This window comes from Protopterus annectens, chromosome 5.part0, assembly GCF_019279795.1.
Source record: "Protopterus annectens isolate FY-2018-M chromosome 5.part0, PAN1.0, whole genome shotgun sequence".
Classification (NCBI taxonomy): Eukaryota; Metazoa; Chordata; order Ceratodontiformes; family Protopteridae; genus Protopterus; species Protopterus annectens.
The window spans coordinates 1,965,737,585-1,965,758,843 of NC_056735.1; the positions used below are offsets into that span (position 1 = coordinate 1,965,737,585).

General features: G+C 40.7%; 1 protein-coding gene across 11 annotated transcripts in view; it reads right to left on the reverse strand.

The window, feature by feature from the left end:
* The window catches only part of LMO7 (LIM domain 7), a 921,898-nt gene that overhangs the window by 287,024 nt on the left and 613,615 nt on the right, over positions 1–21,259 (reverse strand). For all 11 annotated transcript variants that reach the window (XM_044071726.1, XM_044071729.1, XM_044071732.1 and 8 more), the window contains one exon: positions 7,414–8,236. In XM_044071726.1, coding sequence (XP_043927661.1) covers positions 7,414–8,236 — 823 coding nt within the window. The remainder of the gene's footprint in view (positions 1–7,413; positions 8,237–21,259) is intronic.

Below are 21,259 nucleotides of genomic sequence, written 5' to 3' on the forward strand. Positions count from 1 at the left end.
AAAAACAATACCTTCAGTTACAAGCAAATACACCACAAAGGTTATATAGGATAGAAAGGTATAGATAAGTCCAGCTCGTTCAGAGGGGAGGGAGGGTAACCTGGACTGCAGCAGTGTGAACACTCGAACATCTACATTTATGGTATGTAAAAAACTGTACTATGGTCATCGTGTTACACTGCTGCAGTCATTACACTTGGTAGAATCCCAGAGCTAAGGTTGGGTGGCTGGGCTATAAAGAGTTAGGATTGGCTATGAGGCCCTGCAGAACTGCAGTGGCAAATCCTGCTCTGGATTTAGAGTAAAGAGGCAGGTGGTAGTGCTTGGTAAAGGTGTGCACTGAACTCCAAGTTGCAGCCTCCAAAATTTCCTTGGTAGGTACTCCTCTGAGAAAGGCTGTTGAAGTGTCTGTTGCCCTGGTGGAATGTGGCCTAATGGTATTTGGGACTGATTTTCCATGCTGTGTGTAGCAGTAACGTAACGAATACAGTGTCCTATCCATTTAGATATAGTCTGCTTTGAGATAGCCTTGCCCTGTGATCCTACAGCATATGCTACAAACAGTTGCTCAGTTTTCCTGAAAGCTTTTGTTTTGTCCAAGTAGAAGCGTAGCTGCCTGTGTATGTCCAAAGAATGCAGACGTTTCTCCCCTTTATTCTGGGGGTTTGGATAAAAAGTTGGCAAATGGGTGGTTTGGTTAAGAGCCACACTAGATATCACCTTTGGTATAAAGGTAGGGTTTGTCCTTAAAGAAACCCTGTCCTGATGAAAAATTATAAAATGTTCCACTGCCATTGCCTGTAGCTCAGACTCTTCGTGCTGAAGTTACTGCCAGGAGCAGAGCTGTTTTCCATGATAAAAATTTTAGATCAGCTGTATTGGCTGGCTCAAAAGGTGGTAGGGTCAGTTTTCCAAAATAAAATTGAGGTCCCAAGTTGGTGTTGGTGCTCTCCGGAGCGGTCTTATGTTTTTAGCCCCTCTGAGGTACTGCTTTAGCAAGGAATGAGAGAATAAAGGAGGATCCATGTTGTAATGTGTTGAAATGGCAGAGGCGTGGATCTCAATTGATTAGAAGGATAGGTCTCTGTCCAGCATCTCAGTTAAGTATTGTAAAATCTGAGGAGTGTTTGGAACAAGATGGTCAAGGCTTTGAGCCTGGTTCCAGGTGCAGAATCTCTTCCATTTTTCTGAGTAAGCTTTCCTGGTGCTAGGCCTCCTGGCCTCCAAAATGACATCCATAACAGCTTTAGAGAGAGGTGTTGCCTGTTTGACTAATGTATCTGCCATGCAGCCAGGTTTAGGGTTTTGAGATGACCATGCAGGATCTGATTGTTTTGTTGAGTCAGATGATGTGGAATTTGAGGCAAAATCCATGGTGGGCCTTGAGCCAAGTTCCTTAAGATAGGGTACCAGTGCTGGCATGGCCAGTCTGGAGCAATCAGGATCATCTGTGGTTTTTCTTGTCTGGCTTTTAGGAGTACCTTTGAACGGAGAGGCAGTGGCAGGAAGGCATAAACTTTTAGGTTTTTCCAGCTGAACAAGAGAGCATCCACTTCCCATGCTTGTTTGTGATAAGTCCTTGTGCAGAATTTTTGTAGTTGGTAATTCAGTGGGGAGGCAAAAAGGTCTATGTATGGGCATCCCCATTTTTGCGTTACCATGCTGAAGATTTGTGGATTCAATTTCCATTCATGAGGGTCCATGATATTTCTGTTTAGATTGTCTGCCAGAGTATTTTTCTTTCCTGGCAGGAATTGTGCTTGCAGGTGAACTTGATACGTTAGAGCTGTGTTCCACAAGGTCATGGCTTGCCTGCATAGGGGGTAAGAATGAGTGCCCCCTTGCTTGTTTATGTACCACATTACTGTGGTGTTGTCTGTCTTTAGTAATAACTGTCCTGGTTGCAGAAGGTCCTTGAAAGCTGTTAGGGCATTTTGAACAGCCAACATCTCTTTTTGATTGATGTGAAGTTGCATCTGGTCTGTGATCCACTTGCCCTGAATGTATTTTCCTGCCATGTTTGCTCCCCCGGCGTAATCCGAAGCATCTGTTAGAGTTTGCCTGGCTGTGGGTTGGGTAAAAGGCTGACCCTTGTTTAGGTGACATGCCTGTGCCCACCATCGAAACTCCTGTTGTAGGCAGGGAATCATTGGTATTACTGCTTCTAAACTGTGAGAGTGTTGAGTCCAAACACTTTTTAGGTACCATTGTAATTTCCTCATATGCAGTCTGGCATATGGTATTAGTAAGTATGCAGGATGCCATGAATCCCAGGGCCTGCAGAATTTTTCTTGCAGGGAGATGGGACTTTTTTGCCAGTAATTGAAAATATTGAGTTAGTTGAACTTGTTTGTCTGGCGTGAGGTAAGCCATCTGAGCCGTTGTATTTAAGCTGGCACCCAGGAATATAATCTGTTGTGAGGGCACTAGTTTTGACTTCTTTTCGTTTACTGTGTACCCTAGAGAAATTAGCAACCTTTTTACAAATGCCAGATGCGGTAGAAGAATGTCCTTTGTGTCTGCTTGAATGAGGCAGTCGTCCAGGTATGGATATATTTGAATTCCTCAATTACTGATGCCAGGCACTTTGTGAAGTCCTTGGGCACAGTAGATAAGCCAAAGAGCAGTGCAGAGAACTGGTAGTTCATTGCACCAGCTTTGAATCTGAGGTATCTTCTGCAATGTTGTCTGATAGGGACATGCAGGTATGCCTCTGAGGTCCAGAATAACAAGCCAAGCCTTCTTGCCCAGCATGGGTAGAAGCTGCTGTAATGTCAACATTTTGAATTTTGGAATATCCAGGTAAGTATTCAGAATTGAAAGGTCTAGTATGGGCCTCCAGGCCTTGTCCTTTCTGGGGACCAGGAAGTGTCTTGAGTAAAATCCTTGTCCTTGTTCCTCTTGTGGTACGTTTTGAATAGCTCTCATGTCCATGAGGGCAGAAATTTGTTTTTGTGCAACTGCCCATTGATTTTGTGGCAGGTCTGGCCTTCCTTTTAGCCTTGGTAAAGTATGAAAGTGGAACCTGTAACCTTGAGACAATATTCAGATCCCATTTGTCTTGGGTGATTGTTTGCCAGTTTTGAGAAAAAAGTGCTAGTTTTCCCCCTAAGGGGACTTTCCAAAAGGGACGTGCTTGGCATACGAAGGGGAAAGTCATTGTGACTGTTTCCTGTAAGGTTGAGACTTGTCCTCACCTCCTTTTGGGGTTGAGGTGCCCCACTGTCATTGTCTGTTTGAGCCTTGGGGTTGAGATCTGCCTCTTGGGTGTCTATCTGCCTCTCTGTGGCCTGTCTGACACTGGAAAGGACCAATTCTTTGTTGGCCAATTTCTGCTACACTGAGGTGGCTGTACCTGTAAGAAATCCTTGACTGTTTGCATAGATTTAGCTTTATCCTCCATTTTCTTTAACACCTCTTCTGCCTTAACACCAAACAAGGTATCATGCTCTAAAGGAGCATCCAATAATTTTGCCTTAACATGATCAGGTAAACTCTGTTCTTTTAACCAAGCATGTCTTCGAATCACAGAACCTGTAATGGCGGCTCTACAAGAGGCCTCTAAAGAATCAAAACCACATTGCAGAGTGGGTTTTCCCACCTGTTCAACTTCATGCAATAAATCCTGCATTTCTTTACAATCAGGAGCTTCTGAGCTTGCAGTCATTTTCTGTTTTAACTGAGCCATTAAATACTGTTGGTACTTAAGCATGTGAAATTGGCAATTTAAAGCGCTTACTGCTAAAGTTGCAGAAGTGTATACTTTCTTCCCCCATCTAGCCAAAGCTCTGGAATCTCTGTCAGAGGGTACTGGATTTTTTGCAAGGGAAGCCTTAACCCCTTTTGGACCCTGGGAAATAGTTTCTGGATCAGCAGAAGGGATTTTGTAAAGAAACTTGAGAGAGTCAGGGGATTCTATAATACCTGTCTGACTTGGCTGGAGCAGGGGGCAAAGAATCAGGAGATAAGCTGGATTCAGAGAACACATCATCCACAATGTCTAGCACAGGCGGAATAGCCAGCGGCCTGTGCTGAGGCAATAAAAGGAAATCCTTGAGCCTTTTCTTGGATTCTGAGTAATCCTGACTTTCCCAATGGAAATGCTCCCTCATGGTATGTAAAGTTTCCCCAAAAGAATAATCCTCAGGAGGAGAGGCTGAAGGGATAGATTCTTCAGCATCAGAGTCCTCATAGGGGGGTAGAGAGTATCCCTGGTCTGAAGAGGAATCAGAGGAAATGGAAACCTGATCAGAGGAATCATAGTCTGTATCCTGCCTAGGCCTTTTCTCAGGAGGGGGATGGGAACCCTTGATTAGAGTAATGAGGTCTTCGGCCATTTTAAGCATCTGTTTCTTAGGCATGGAGGACTGTCCAGGAGAATGCTGTACTTGTTTCTTTGTCTTTAATGGTACCTGTGCCTTGGCTGTTGTTTTAATGGTAAGTTGTGAAGGTCTGAAAACACCCTCAGAAGTCGATGCCTGCTCAGCGGCTCTGGACCCATCTGAGGGATTAGTTTCCGTAGGCCCAATACCTCGAGTTTCCAGAGGCCTAGTTGTCTCCACGTGGGAGTCGGAAGCAGCCTGTGGCTCTGAGGTAGCGGGTTGTCAGGGGCTCCGAAAGCGCCTCACTGAGAACCGGCAACTGGCCTAGAAGAGGTTTCGTCTGTTTTGGACCTTGGATGCCTGTCTTTATCCTTGTCTTTGCGTTTTTTCGTATTGAGGTCATCGGTTGATCCGACGGCATAGTATAATTAAACCTTCGGCCAAAGTAGTGCAAAGCAAAATCAAAACATCTTTTTATAGTGCGTTTGTTAAATCTAGCACAAAACAGACAACTAGTGACGTCGGGATCAGGGCCTAGGCATGGAATACAGTAAGAGTGGAAGTCCTTATGAGGTATTTGCTTCCTACAAGAAATACAATTATTAACTTTTTCTGACATGGGTCTGAGGCAAGAAAAAAAGTTTCCCCAACGGGGTACTTAGCTTTATTGAAGACTTCAGATCTGAAATTCGACTTCGATAATCTCAGGAGACGGCCGACCGGCACTTGCGAACTGCTTCTGCTTAGGGCACCATGCGGCAAGAAAGACTGAAGAAAATGGCATTGGATGCATCTTATATACCCCTGATGCACTGACGTCAGGGAAGAAGCGACAGCAACCGACGCTGGACGAAGACTTTGGAACACTGGCTGACTACGGGACCGCCTGACGGCAGGATAACCCAAGTGTAATGACTGCAGCAGTGTAACACGAACATCAATTATTCATTAGAAGACCAGCCTCTCCACTGCACCCTTCATGTGGGAGGCTGCACCCCTACTAAGTATTTATACAAATTCTGGGACTGCATTAGGGAAAGGGCATATTCCCCAATCCTCATGGCACCACAGTCTTCCACATCACTCAACAAAATACAGTAATGCAGTAACTGAGTACATGCCATCAATGCAACTGCAACCCGCCAACCATTTAAACAAAAAGCAGATCCCTCCACAGCCCCAACTACAATTAATACATGCCCATTAAATAAATGCTAATTCGACCTGCCTCACATCACACACATTGTGCATGCACAACTGCACATTCCAGTTTAATTATACCCCTTACAAACGGTCAACCAAATGAGTTGACTATAACTACTACACCTGTATATGTGTGTGTGTGTGTGGTTTTACAGACACATACAAAAAAAAAAGCATTATATAGTACTAGGCAGCCAGGAATTTACAACAAAGACAGCAATTCTCACCTGGACATATGTGATGGTGACACTCATTTTTCAATATGTTAATAGCAGTGCACATGAAAATCCTTTATTCATTCTGCACAGCAAAGCGGCTATATTCTGTATTTCAGATCAATATATTTGTTGATCAGCTAAATGTGAGGTGATCTATACAGACAGTAAGCTCAAGAAATAATGTTCTAATTATGCATTCATATATTTACAAATAGTCATAATATAAAATAAATTGGCATAATTGGGCATTTTAAATGGAATACACATGCACATCACCAATAAATATAGTACAGAGTGATGCAAAATATACTGGTTGCATTAAAGTCATTACCCATCTAATATCTACACCATTGCATAATTGCATTCCTTTAATCTCCAGAGCGTTCTGTATCCAGTTTCAAAGCTATGTGGAAGTCAAAGCCTATTTCAAAACACAGTGAGCACACAAGACAGAGAAACTAAACTTGGATGGGATGTGAATACATGACAGACGTATGTAAATGCATTTCATGCTTTTATATATATATATATATATATATATATATATATATATATATATATATATATATACACACACACACACATATATACACACACAAACACACACACCACTGCAATAATATTTAACTATGTCTGCTATTCAGCCTACCACCGATCTGCTACTTGAAGTGACAGTGGTCATGTGTCTTACTCTGACGTTACAAGTTAATTTACTCAGGGCAGCTCAGGTGACATTCAGTACCTGTGTTGCACTGTAGTCCAGTGTCTCAATGCAGGTTTATAGCTACAAGAACATGAGAAGCCAAATTACTTTGCTCAAAGTCAGTAGCACTAATTTGTCAAGTCAACTATCAGTAACCACCAATCTTAGAAATGCAAGTCAACTAGGATAAGTATTTAAATGAATTTTACACAGTTAACAATTTTTGCAAACAGTGCGTCTTATTACACTGGAAGCAATTCTCAGAATTCAGTAAACCTGCATCAAGAATGCATCATTGAAGAATGACCTACTTTACTGTGTCACCAGCAAAGGCAGTGCTATCTAAAACCCAGATGGAAATTCTTTCTGAAATGTAATCAGTACCCAATTTCTCCTTTCGCACCACCCTTTCACTCTACTTGATTTTAAAAACCTCTGTTGCATCCATGAAATACTTTGACACAAAAGGTTAAAAAGTGATCACTGAAAGATATCCTCATACAGGCTTTTGTTTATCCCCAAGGCAGACTAAAGCACCAACATCAGCTCAGTTTTAATAACTGATGTATGGGGCTGTTAAATCCAAGGCATTTTACAGTGACACTACACCTGTTAAATTTCAACATGTCTTGAAGATATATAAAATACAGGTGGAAACTCCAAGTAACAACTGAAAAAAACAGTAGTGGAGGCAAGTGTGTCATGTAACCTATACGAATATTCTGTAAATAAATAGGGATAGTTCACTAAATGTACTACACAAAAACGAGTCCATTCATAAAACAATGTCAGCAAATGACTTGTAAGTGAAAGGCAGTACAGCAAAGCAACTTTTCTATTATTTATACCACTGCTAACAAATTCACGTGACAGGCAATTTCATTGTAAGTAATACTGAAAATGCTACAGCAAAGTAACTTCAGCACAAAACAGAATGATATACATTCAGAGGCATTAAAGTTTTTACCGTAAAAGATCTTGGAATAGACGAAATTCCCTTTGTTGATGCAACAAAAGGTCTTGGCGTAACCATAGATGTTATTCTGGAACTATCAGCTCTCTGGTAACGTCTAGGGGCAGGGGCTGAAACACGAGCCGACTCATCTTTTGTATCCACAGATTGACGTGTATTAAAAGGAAAAGAAGTCTGTGCTTTGGCTGAATTTTCCAGCTTGTTCTTGGTCTCTGGTACAGAGCTGTAACGATTCACTGTCTGTTCACTATATGCTGAATTTGGTATGTCACTTTTATTAGAAGAGCTGAATAGACTCACTGTCTGCTCACTATATGATGAATTTGGTGTTTCACTTTTATTAGTAGAAGTGCTGTATCGATTCACCGTCTGCTCACTGTATGCTGATGGTGGTGCGTCACTTTTATTAGAAGTGCTGTATCGATTCACCGTCTGCTCACTGTATGCTGATGGCGGTGTGTCACTTTTATTAGAAGTGCTGTATCGATTCACTGTCACCTCACTATATGTTGAATGTGGTGCTTCAGTTTTATTAGTGCTGTACTGATTCTCTTTTTGCTCACTGTACATTGCAGGTAGTGTTTCACGTTTATCAGAAGTACTGTTTCGATTGACCATATGCTCACTGTATGTTGAACGTGACACTTCATTTTTATTAGATGTATAAGGAGTATCTACTTCTACAGTGTAGCTTCTGTCCTTCCAAGATCGGGAAGGTTTTCTCTCTTCACCAAACACATCATCTGTTGATGAATATAGTCTCCTGCTACCCGAACTTGAACTGAAGTCACTGTCGTCTTCCTGGTCTTGGTATTTCCTGGAAGAAAGACAACATTACTTAGTATAAACAGAATTTAACAGAGTGAAAGGCAAGCATACAGCAAGAAGATATTCAGTATTCAGATAAGTGGTTTTACTTTTCTGTGTTAGCAAGCAATGAAGATGTCAAATGGATTTTTTTTTTTTTTTTTAAGCAGGAGTGATCAATACCGGTCCCCTAAAGTACAGCCAAAATGTGCAAGTCAATGCACTGTCCCATCTGACAAGATGCAACAAAAAATTAACTCTCAAAACTTAATAAAATGCCACTGCCATGTTTTGAAGATTATTTTGTGCTCCTATATAATAGTTAAAACTGATAACGGAAAGAGTTGGCAAAAGAAAGGTGCTTTTCTTCTGCATACAATAAAAATTGATACACATACACCAGTGTATGTATAGATAAAAAATGATTGGTTTCTTAGACAAAAACTTGTGCATACATATGACCTATCTAGAGGAAGAGTGCATGTATCTGCGTGTGAGCATGCTTGTACATATACACACACACAAGAAAATGGCAAATGCAGACATTTCAAAAAATATTGATAACAAGCAAATGCACAATAAATCAAAAACTGAACTCAATGATAAAAACACCTAAAACAAAATATAATTCAAAGCTTCTTTACTGCTTGCAATTTGTACTTCACTATGTGCTAACGAGTACACCAATCACCCCCATCTTACTTACCCATCTTACTTATTCCATATTAGCAAAATAACCCTTAACCTATAGCACAGGAAGTAATTCAACTTCCTTAAATTGCATTGTTTAATCATGCTACTTGTCAAAAGACAAACCAACTCATCACAAAACAGTTTATAAGGGGGAATTCACCCATCCCATCCTACTGCATCAAGAAACCAGCTAAAATGCACATAAATGAAAAAAGGCTCATAACTCAAATCAGTAAAATTCTTATTTAACAAACAGCAGGTGTTTTACTGTATATGTCAAGGATGTTCAGGTTTATCCAACCTCCAAATTAATAATTTATTTCCTTCAACAAAATGAACTGTTTTCTAGGAAGTCCTCTAGTTGTTTCATATGACAGCAAATGCAGAGGACAAGACAAGAAAATATTCAGCAAAAGATTTGCTGCATCAGAGAATAAATATGATCTTTGGAGAAGATAATCAATATTTATGGCAGTATGCAACATCTCGAAGAGAGTTGGGAGAAGAAATCTGCCTTGAAAGGACATCAGAAAATCCAGTTTACAACTTAAAGGGTTTAAAAGGTTTGGTCCTAAGAACCATCTATGCCAATACAGATAGACCTGAGCAAGTCATTTCATTTTACGTTATTCGACATTTGTTTAATAAGCTCACACTGAAGAAGAGCTAGGGTGGGGTGATAGGGAAGCTGCCCTAGGCACAAAGTGTTGGGGGCTCAATTGTTAATGCGAACAATGGCATTTTTTCCCCTTGTCATTTCAAAATGACATTGCACTCCTAAGAGCAGCATTATATTGGAGAAGAGACTACCTTTATTTTTTCCTTTTGTTCCTCACAGTAATGTGAAGGCATTACAGAAAGATGTGGTGCTCCTCTGAGAAGAAACAGGACTGTTGAGGGGTGCCAGTTCAGTCACCTGTGGCAGAGTTCGTGTGATGCTAATAGCATCTTTTGGATTTAAAATATAGCCTGATTTCATGACACTGAGGGACAGACCCCCTCAATATGACCCAGGCAACCAGGTTTGATTAGTTGGCCTTGCACTAGAACAGCCAAGCAGGGTGGGAAAGGAATGAAGGTTTGTGGGCCAGTTGCTTCTCGTGTGTTATGTTCGTGCATATTGTGCAGTGTGTTCGCCCTAGTGGAAACACGCAAGACCATCACTCAGAGGGGCAGGGTACATTGGAGACAATGCCCCGAGCAGGAGTGAGGGAATGTTCTATGTGAATGGCCCGCTGCAAACCTCTCCCTGTTGTCTTAGCCATGTGTAGACTAGATACAGCTGGGTTGAAAAGACAAAAATGCAAACCATCCATTAAGGCAGTCTAAAAATTAGTTGACTAGCCAGGGGAGGCCTGATGATCAACAGTCAGTTCAGACAACCCCCCCCCCCCCCCCCCTCCACCCAACACACAAAAAAGCCTACATATATAGTCTGTCCATGACAGAGCACTTTGTGAACTAAAAGGTCAAAATTGCTCCACAAGATTTTGTAGCATCTAAAAAAAACTTTTCTTTAAACCACACACAATGCTCAGTCAGATTATTTTAATACAAGTGGAATGCAGAACAGATTTTACTGTTTGTTTCTTTCTTGTTTGTTAAATGCACAAAACCAATACGAAAGATTTTTTTGGTTTTGTTTGTTAAATGGGTGTTCTTGACATGTACAGCTCTATCCTTTCAAGGGTTTCACAATAGTATGGCTCTGGTTAAACATCTTGCTCAGCCACAGGCATTAACTGCACATGCAAGTGAAAACAGAGAATGAAAACCAAGACTGCAAAAAGCTCACAGAGGCTCTCAAGTGTCCTCATTTAAACAGTAAATCTCTGCAATGTCCTGGCATTCCAAATTTTCTTTCTGAAATTCTAGAATCCCCAATTCTGCCCTCTTTCCTTTGGTAGGTTACTTTTCATGCACATTAGATGCAGCTGGGGTAGCAATGACTCAGAGTACTAGAGCTGAACAGACTGTTTTGTATTGTCTGGAGTGTGTCTCAGCGGCTTGTATTTTTATAAGACAGTCCTGTTTCACTTGCCTGTAGGCTTATACTTGGTTGCACTCTGGTGTGACTGAATGTTTTTGGTTGACTTGTATGAAATATTGACCAACCACATCAAATCACAAGTGATCAACTACAACAGTCCGAGGAAAAATGGATCTGCCTCCCTGAAGGATCCACAGTCCATACTGAAAATTTTTATTGTTAGGGACTTATTTTTGTAGACTACATGAGAATTGACAAAAAAGATAGAGAAATGAGAACATCATAGAACATATTTACAAACAAAAATGATTTATATATATATATATATATATATATATATATATATATATATATATATATATATATATATATAAAACAGTCATAAATCCTGACGCACAAAATCCTGAACAGCAAAAAGCAAAAGATCAATATAGAAAGGTACGCTACCAAAAAAAAATTCTAGAAGCTAACCTCATTGAACTACAAATAAACTGTTCAAATCCCACAAAAACTAAAGTCTCCTTTTCAGATCAGTAAAACAGCAAAACATACGCACACAAAATATAAAAACCCAACAATACCAGAAGACAATCTGTCATAACAGTTGTACAGTTTGGTAAAGGGTGTTTTTGGGATGGTAAGGTTCAGGGTTAGGACACGTATAATAAGGACGGTGTGGGAGGCTTCCTCCATGTACCACCTTTCCTCACGTCTTCCAACCCTAACCCTATCCCTGCCTCTAAACCACATCATGCACTTTGCATTCCAAAAACCCTTAGGTTCATAGGTAGGTACTAGGCTATTGGCCCTAGGGCCTATATAAGCCTAGCCAAATAATGTACCCTGGCTTTCACCACCCAAGAAAATTATTTTCCTGTGCCCCTGTCGAGCAGAGCCACAGAAGTGATCCCCAGGGTGAATTTCCCATCTCCCATCCAATCAAGATTTTTCTTGAGTGCTAATGAGGAGCTCTGTTTGACATAGATAGGTAGTCTGTTCCAGAGTATGGGAAGTCTCTGGGACAGGAATCTATCCCTCCAGCATGTTCTGTTTATTGTGGTGACGAGTTTTAGGTCCCTAGAGCGTGTAGCTCAGAGGGATTGGGATTTCTTTAAGTGGAGCATGTCCAACAGCTCTGGGTTTGACATAGCTTTGTATGTTAGGCAAAGATTGCCCCTGAGTAGGCGATATGCGATGGAGTAAAGCTGTAGTTTCTTGAGACTGTCTGCGTAGGGCATCTGTTTGAGGCCAGTAATCCTCTTTGTGAGTTATTTCTGTGGTCTTTCGAGTTGTTGTAGATGTCTTGTGAGGTACATACCAAAAGGGACGTTGTACTCTATAATGGGGCTAATGAGTGATGAGCAGAGGGGAACAATGACCTTTTTTCTGGATGAGAATTCTTTTGTGATGAGATGAGCCATGTAGAAGGATTTCCTGACCACTGTGGCGATGTGATTATCAAAGGAGAGACTACTGTCCACCTGTGTCCCAAGGTCTCATCATATTTTCGGCATTAAGTAAACTACCAGCTAAGTGGTAGTTCATGGGTACAGAGGTTTTACCAAAGGGGATGACAATACACTTTTTGGCATTGAGCTTCAGGCCATGGCTTTGACACCAGGTATCTGTGTCAGAGAGGCCCTTTTGTAGTTTGTCCACATAGTTAGGAGTTTCGATTATGGCTCCTAGTTTGCAGTCATCTGCAAACTTTGTTAGCCAAAGACCTTCTGTGTTAGCCTGCACTTCAGAGAAGTAGATACCAAACAGGAGAGGAACCAGGACTGAACCCTGTGGTACTCCACTTGTCACTGGTCTGAAGTCTGATTTGGAATCCGCTACTTTTACAGTGTGGGTTCTGTCTGTGAGCCAGTTGGCAACCCATCTTGTGACATAGGGATTTATACCTAGTTTAGTGAGCTTATCTATAATTCCAGAGTGGGGGATGGTGTCGAAAGCCTTGCTGAGATCTAGATAAGCTGTATGAACCATTTTACCCTCAACTATGGCTTTGGTGACTGCTTCAAAGAAGTCAGTCAGGTTTAGGAGACATGATCTGCCTTTTACAAATCCAAACTGGGTAGGGTCCAGAGTTTGGAGATTACCAATGTCTTTGTTTATGAGTTCCACGATGATATGTTGCATGGCCTTGCAGACTAGGCTCGTGAGGCTAATGGGGCAGTAATTCCAGGGATCAGTTGTGGCTCCCCCTTTGTGGTGTGGGTTTACCATCGTGGTACGCCATTCAGTGGGTACAAAGCCTGAGGTGAGGCTATGATTGAACATGGTACTTAGGTAAGGTGCCAGTTTATTCTGTAGTTCGTGTAGAACGCAGCCTGGGATATTGTCAGGTCTCATGGATGCTGTGTTCTTGGCATTGGAGTGTGTGTTTTTTACCTGTGCAGCCATGATTATAGGAACATTGCATTCTTCCTGTATAGAGATGGGCCCTCTAGGGGGTGAGGGGGGTAAAGTTAGCACTGAACCTATCTGCTAGGATGTTGGCAATATCAGTTGGTTCTGTATATTTAGTGCCATTGTGCTGTAACTTAGAGCAGATCTGAGTGTTCCCATTGAGATTCTTGACATAGCTATAGAATGCTTTGTGGTTGTCTTTAGAGTCAGTGGCAATTTTGTTTTCGTAACTAGCTTTGGAGGATTTTATGAGGGATCTCAGCTTTTTACTGAGGTTGACCAGGGAGTTCCTCTAGTCATGGGATTTTACACTTTTTTGCAACAGTTTCTTTCTTCTGTTGTAGAGTTTGTTTATGGGAGAGGACCACCAGATTGGCTTCCTTTTTTTGGAGGATAATATCTTGGTTCTATTAGGGATAGCATGATCCATGCACTTGTGTAAGTGCTTATAAAGTGCATTTGTGTAAGATTCAGCAGTCATACCTCTATTGTCCGTCTGCATGGGTGTCATGAAGTTTGCCACTTCTGTCTTAAGAAACGCGAAGTTGGCTTTGGAGAAGTTTTTTACGGTGGTTTCCCTAATTGGGGGTGGGGGCGGGATGTGGATGTCTAGGCTGATTAGCTTGTGGTCGGATCTGACCAACGAGGAATTGACCTCTGGTGTGGAACACCAGTTTCCGATGTTGGTAATGACGAGGTCTAGGATATTTCTGCCCCTGGTGGGGGTGTGAATAAGTTGATCCAAGGAGTTGGAATTTATGTATTCTAGAAAACGTTGAACAAAAGAGTTGGTACACGAGGTTTTCCCAGTTAATGGTGGGGTAGTTGAAATCGCCCATTATTAGGGTTTTGGGTTGTACCCTAATACTTTCCAGTGTATCAAGAAATGAGGAGTGGGAATCCTGGGGCATGGTGGGGGTTCGGTAGCAAGCTACAATTTGGATTGCGGTCTTGCCCAGAGTTAGTTGCACTTGGATAATCTCTGATGCATTATGCTGTGCAACTTTTCCTTAAAAGTACCAGTACAAAAAAAAAACTGTCACAGAAACTATACACGTGTACACAACGTATCCTACACCCTCACCTAGCCTTTTCCCTGACCCTAATACACACACTCATCCCCCCATTACCTGTGTCTTTCAGCACAATGCAAATTTGTCAATAAAGACACTTAGTAAAGCAATCATTAAAAGTACAAGTATGACACAAAATTCATTTGGTCAAGCAAATGAATATTCAAGTACAAACTGCTAACTTACTTGCATACACACACATTTTACATATCAATGTATCTGTATAAGCTGATACACTTTACAGTATCTTGACTCTTATAAAAAAAAAAAAAATTATCCAACTCAGAAGACAACACTTTGGTGGTGGGTGGGTGTGTGTGTGTGTAAGCCCATTTACAGCCACCACCATACGAGAGACTGTGCCCCTAGACCTCTTGCTACAAACACACACACACATATATATATATATATATATATATATATATATATATATTGCATACCACCAGTGAAATGGCATATTCCCCAACTCTGGTAATACAGCGTTCTCACAGCACTGATCAACTTTCCTATCAGCCAATAGTACAAGACAAGAAAGTTGTCAACCAAGTGATCAACTTATATCACAGGTAGGTACTAGGTTCATAGGTAGGTAGGTACTAGGCTATCGGCCCAAGGGCTTATGCAAGCCTAGCCAACAAGGTTCCATGGCTTACGCCACCCAAGAAAGTTATTTCCCTGTGCCACTGTCGAGCAGACACACAGAAGTGATCCCCGGGGTGCATTTCCTGTTTCCCATCCACTCCTCAAGATTTTTCTTGAAGAGTGCTAATGAAGAACTTTGCTTGACATAGATGGGTAGCCTGTTCCAGAGTATGGGAAGTCTCTGGGATAGGAATCTATCCCTCCTGCATGTCCTGTTTATTGTGGTGGCAAGGTTTAGGTCCCTAGAGCATGTAGCTCAGAGGGATTGGGATTTCTTTAGGTGCAGCATGTCCAACAGCTCTGGGTTTGACATAGCTTTATATGTTAGGCAGAGATCACCTCCGAGTAGGCGATATGCTAAGGAATAAAGCTGGAGGTTTTTTGAGGCAGTCAGTGTAGGGCATTTGTTTGAGTCCAGTAATCCTCTTTATGAGGTACTTCTGTTGGGTTTCCAGCTGCTGCAGATGTCTTGTGAGGTACATTCCAAAAGGGGCATTGTACTCTATAGTGGGTCTAATGAGTGTCGAGTAGAGGGGAACGATGACCTCTTTTTTTCCTGGATGAGAACCCTTTTATGATGAGGTGTGCCACGTAGAAGGACTTCCTGACTACTATGGCGATGTGACTATCAAAGGAGAGACTACTGTCCACCTGGGTCCCAAGGTCTCTTATCACGCATTCGGTGTTAAGTAGATTGCTACCTATGTGGTAGTTCATGGGTACAGAGATTTTACCAAAGGGGATGACACTTCACTTTTTGGCATTGAGTTTGAGGCCATGGCTCTGACACCAGGCATCTGTCTGAGAGAGGCCCTTCTGTAGGATGTTCACATCATTTGGGGACTTGACTATGGCTCCTAGTTTGCAGTCATCTGCGAACTTCATTAGCCAGAGGCCTTCTGTGTTAGCGTGTACTTCAGAGAAGTAGATACCAAACAGGAGCGGTCCCAGGATGGAACCCTGTGGTACTCCACTTCTCACTGGTTTGAGGTCAGATTTGGAGTCTGCAACTTTTACAGTGTGGGTTCTGTCAGTGAGCCAATTGGCAACCCATCTTGTGACGTAGGGATTTATGCCTAGTTTATTGAGTTTAGCTATAATTCCAGAATGGGGGATGGTGTTGAAAGCCTTGCCAAGGTCAAGATGGGCTGTGTGAATCACCTTACCCTCATCTATAGCTTTGGTGACTGCCTCAAAGAAGTCGATCAGGTTCAGGAGGCATGATCTACCTTTCACAAACCCAAACTGGGTGGGATCCAGAGTTTGGAGGTTACCAATGTCTTTGTTTATGAGTTCCATGATGATACGTTCCATGGCCTTGCAGACAAGGCTCGTCAGGCTAATAGATCTATAGTTCCCGGGATCAGTGGTGGCTCCCCCTTTGTGGAGTGGGATAACTGCTGCTGTACACCATTCAGTGGGCACAAAGCCTGATGCGAGGCTATTGAACATGGTGCTTAAGTGGGGAGCCAGTTCATTCTGAAGTGCATGTAAAACGCAGCCTGGGATGTTGTCTGGTCCGATGGATGGATGCTGTGTTTTTGGCTTCAGAGAGTGCACGTGACTCTGCATTCTTCCTGTAGAGATATGGGCCCTTTAGGGGGTGGGGGTGGGGGGGTAAAGTTAGCACTGAACCTATCTGCCAGGATGTTGGCAATATCAGTTGGTTCTGTAATTTTCGTGCCTTTGTGTTGTAACTCGGAGCAGATCTGGGTGTTGCCATTGAGATTCTTGACATAGTTATAGAATGCTTTGTGGTTGTCCTTGGAATTAGTGGCGATGTTATTTTCGTAGCTAGCTATGGAGCTATGGAGGATCTTATAAGGGATCTCAGCTTCTTACTGAGGCTGACCAGGGAGCTTCTCCACTCATGGGATTTTACTCTCATTTGCAACAGTTTCTTCCTTCTGTTGTACAGTTTGTTTATGGCAGGGGACCACCAGAATGGCTTCCTTTTTTTTGGAGGATAGCATCTTGGTTCTGTTTGGGATAGCACAATCCATGCACTCATGCAAGTGCTTATAGAGTGCATTTGTGTAGGATTCAGCAGTTGTAACTGTACTGTCCATCTGTATGGGTGTCATGAAGTTCACTACTTCTGTCTTAAGAAGCATAAAGTTGATTTTGGAGAATTTTTTTTACTGTGGTTTCCTTAATTGGGGGTGGAGGTGGGATGTGGATATCAAGGGTGATTAGCTTATGGTCGGATCGGACCAACGAAGAGTTGACTTCAGGTGTGGAACACCGGTCACTCATGTTAGTAATGACTAGGTCTAGGATATTGTTGCCCCTGGTGGGGGGTGTGGATAAGTTGATCTAGGGCATTGGAGTTTATTTATTTTTATTTATTTTTTATTTTACATTTGTTGACCGGGATAGTCCGACTGGATGCATGTCCATTTTCAGAGGAGGCCCAGGGAGAAAAGCTCCAAGGGTAAGCAGATACAGCATTACATAATACCAGCATTACATATTACAAACAGACTATTTACAGAGATTACATAAGTAAGCAAGTTAAACAAGTTCCACAGGTTACAGTTAATCCTGAGCACAAGTCAGGATTAAATTAAATTACACAGTAAACTGGTTAACAGATTTTTACTCATTCTAGAGAGAAACTTATGAAAAATCTTCCAACTTCCACAACAAAAAGTAACAGAAAACAAATTCTCCACTCAAAGAATGCTTATATTTAATTTTAAGTGTTTAAAAATAACGGTACACTTTTCGTCAAAAACAGTGTCTCGACTTCTTCAGAAACACTTAAACAGTGGTTCTAACCACTATTTAAGATAGGACCCAAGCAATCATTCAATAATCCAATTTACAATTTAAAGGCACTTGTTAGAATTTGACAACTCGTTTGTACATTTTATTATCTAAAAAATGTCTGCTTATATAATAACACTCATTCACGACTAGCGTGATTTAAATAGCTTTTACTCTATCAATTAAAAAATAAAAAGTATATTAATATACTCATATTCTTGTAATAAACTCTACATCACTTGTTTAAAAATTCCATTAGTTTGTGTTTAAAACCATAAGTACAAGAATGCATATAAAATGTATATAAAATGTGTGTAAAAAAAGTGTATGATTTAATCAAATAACCAAAATAACATAACCAAGAAGTAAACAAATTTGATCAAGATATGAAATGGTGCTAAATAAAAACATTTCCAATCACCATTGCATCTTGAAGAATGGAAAATACTTGTATATATGTATATTAAAATGAGAATTTCTTCACTGTCTTATTCCCTTATACATATACATTCAACTCCTTGTGGGTATTACGCCAAAAGTGCGTTTCAAACACATGGAAAATTTGTATTTAGATATATTTAACCCTTTAACCAGTGGGCGAATTTATTTTGTAAATAATATCCATTTTGTTCTTTAAAAACCACTCAGCTCTATCTTGGGGAGTTAACACAGTAATTTTAACAAACTTAGTTAAAACCTAGCTTTTATTAGATGGAATTTGTTTTGAATAGACTGGTTTGTCCCCATTTACCTAACCTTTACCTAGCTAGGTTTTTTAACCTAAGTATACACATAATGGAAATCATTTCATTAATGCCTGGAAATACACAGGCATTTACCCTAAGTTGCCATAAGAGTTCCTTTCTCTCCAATTTCAAAGACTCTGGGCCACCTCTCATCTTTCTTCAGTTGGTCAATGACCCTAAATTTAAAGTCATGGCCAACATTTTCACTAATGTGTCTTGCTAAAGCATTTTCAGTTTTGTTCCTGTTAATACAGTAAATATGTTCGTAGATTCTCTCACCCAGCTTTCTATCGGTTTTCCTGATATAGAAAGCCGGACATCTTGTACATTTAGCTAAAGATACTACTTGTTTGCTATTACAGTTATATTTCCCATTCGACCTATATTTCATATTATGGATGCTGAAATTACAAGCCTGACTTTAAGATTTTTAACTGTACAGACAGGACCATCTGTCAGGAAACAATGGATTTACTATCTAGAGGGTACACCTTTGTTCCTACTGTTCAGTTTGATGTGGCTAATACCTTGATTGACTTAAAAACTTTTACTAGAAAACTTAATTTGTCAATATTAATGGGGGAAAATTTAAGTAATACATCTGACTATTATGTTTCGAGTGTATATAATCCTCCTTTGCATCCACTTCTGGCACTTTTTGAGAAAGTATGTGAGGTTGATTTACGCAATTTAAAGAAGCCGAGTACATTACCTAACTATAGGGCGAGGTGTAAACACAATATTACTAGGCAGGAGAGGGACACTGAAATGGTTAAGTCAGGCCCCAATTCGTATTATGAAACCAGATAAAGGTGGGGGCCTTGCGATTATGACCATTGAGGATTACAATCCAAGAATGTCCAATATTTTGGAAAGTGACACTTATGAGGAGGCCTCTAGGAATGAGATGTATGGGGCATATAGAAAAGTGGTTGCTTTAATAGAAGAGCTTTTCATTGAAGCGAGGATAGACAAGGGTTTATACAACTACCTACAACAACCAGCACCAAGGATTCCAGTCCTTTTTGGCATCCCAAAAGTACACAAAAGTGTGAATAATCCACCAATGAGACCACTGGTGGTTGGAAGGGATAGCATTACATATACCTGTGCTAAGGTTATTGATAAAATCTTACAAAAGTACATTAAAAGTGAACATCAGATTTCAAAAGATTCATGGTCATTCCTGCAAGCTATTAACAACCTAGATTTCTGTGCTGACAGCATTTTTGTTACGGTGGATGTCAAAGACCTGTATTCATGCATACCACATGAAGTTGGGATTGAATGGGTATCACACATGCTAAGGATCTTGGGTGCACCCACTAGTGAGATTAAATTAATAGAGGAACTGATAGATACAGTTCTGTCATTTAACTATGTAATGTTCAACAATGATACTTACCATCAAAAGGTCAGTGTAGCAATGGGCTCCCCATGTGGGGGAGGCCTAGCGAACCTTGTCATGGCCTTTTGGGAACATACATTTGTGTTAGATAACTTGGACTATGGGGAAAAAATTTGTTCTACACCCAGTTCCTGGACGATATATTTATCTTATTCCAGGGGACAGAAGTTGAATTAAAGGGTTTGCTAGACATGTTCAATAACAGTACCAGTTTTTTGAGCTTTACATCGAATTACAACAAAGATAGAATAGTATACTTAGATGTTGACTTAAAGGATTATGATGAAAAGACCTTTCTTTCCAAAATTTATAGGAAAGAAACCTATTCTAATATGTACCTGCACTTTACAAGCTGCCACCCGCCATTTCAGAAAAGATCTGTAATTAAGGGGCAATTGGTTAGGGTGGCCAGGATGACCACCAAAGACGATGAGTTTGATAAGGAATGTACCTTAATCTTAAACTTCTTCAAACAGAGGGGTTATCCAGCCCTATTCCTTCAGGAAATTCTTGAAGAGGTTCAGTTCAAAAGATCCATAGGAAACTATGTCCCAATACTAAGTAAAACAAAGGGAGGGAATGTAGTACTTAGTATAAACAATGAAATGGTGGATACTTGTGGCTTTATATGTACGTTTAATGTTGACTCCTACAAAATAATGGCTATCATTACAAAGAATTGGGACTTCCTGATGGGAGACAAATATTTTAGGGACAAGCTCCCAGAAAGGCCTAAGATAATTTATAGGCGTGGTAACAACTTAAAAGAAATTCTGGAAGCAAACCATGGAGGCAACACAAACAAAGAAGGTATGTGTAAGTGTAATATGTGTAGGTACTGTAAATACATCGATGAGGGTTATAATTTCAGCATCCGTAATATGAAATATAGGTCGAATGGGAAATATAACTGTAATAGCAAACAAGTGGTATTCTTTAGCTAAATGTACAAGATGTCCGTCTTTCTATATCGGGAAAACCGATAGAAAGCTGGGTGAGAGAATCTACTAACATATTTACTGTATTAACAGGAACAAAACTGAAAATGCATTAGCAAGACACATTGGTGAAAATGTTGGCCATGACTTTAAATTTAGGGTCATTGACCAACTGAAGAAAGATGACAGAGGTGGCCCAGAGTCTTTGAAACTGGAGAGAAAGGAACTCTTATGGCAACTTGGGTAAATGCCTGTGTATTTCCAGGCATTAATGAAATGATTTCCATTATGTGTATACTTAGGTTAAAAAACCTAGCTAGGTAAAGGTTAGGTAAATGGGGACAAATCAGTCTATTCAAAAC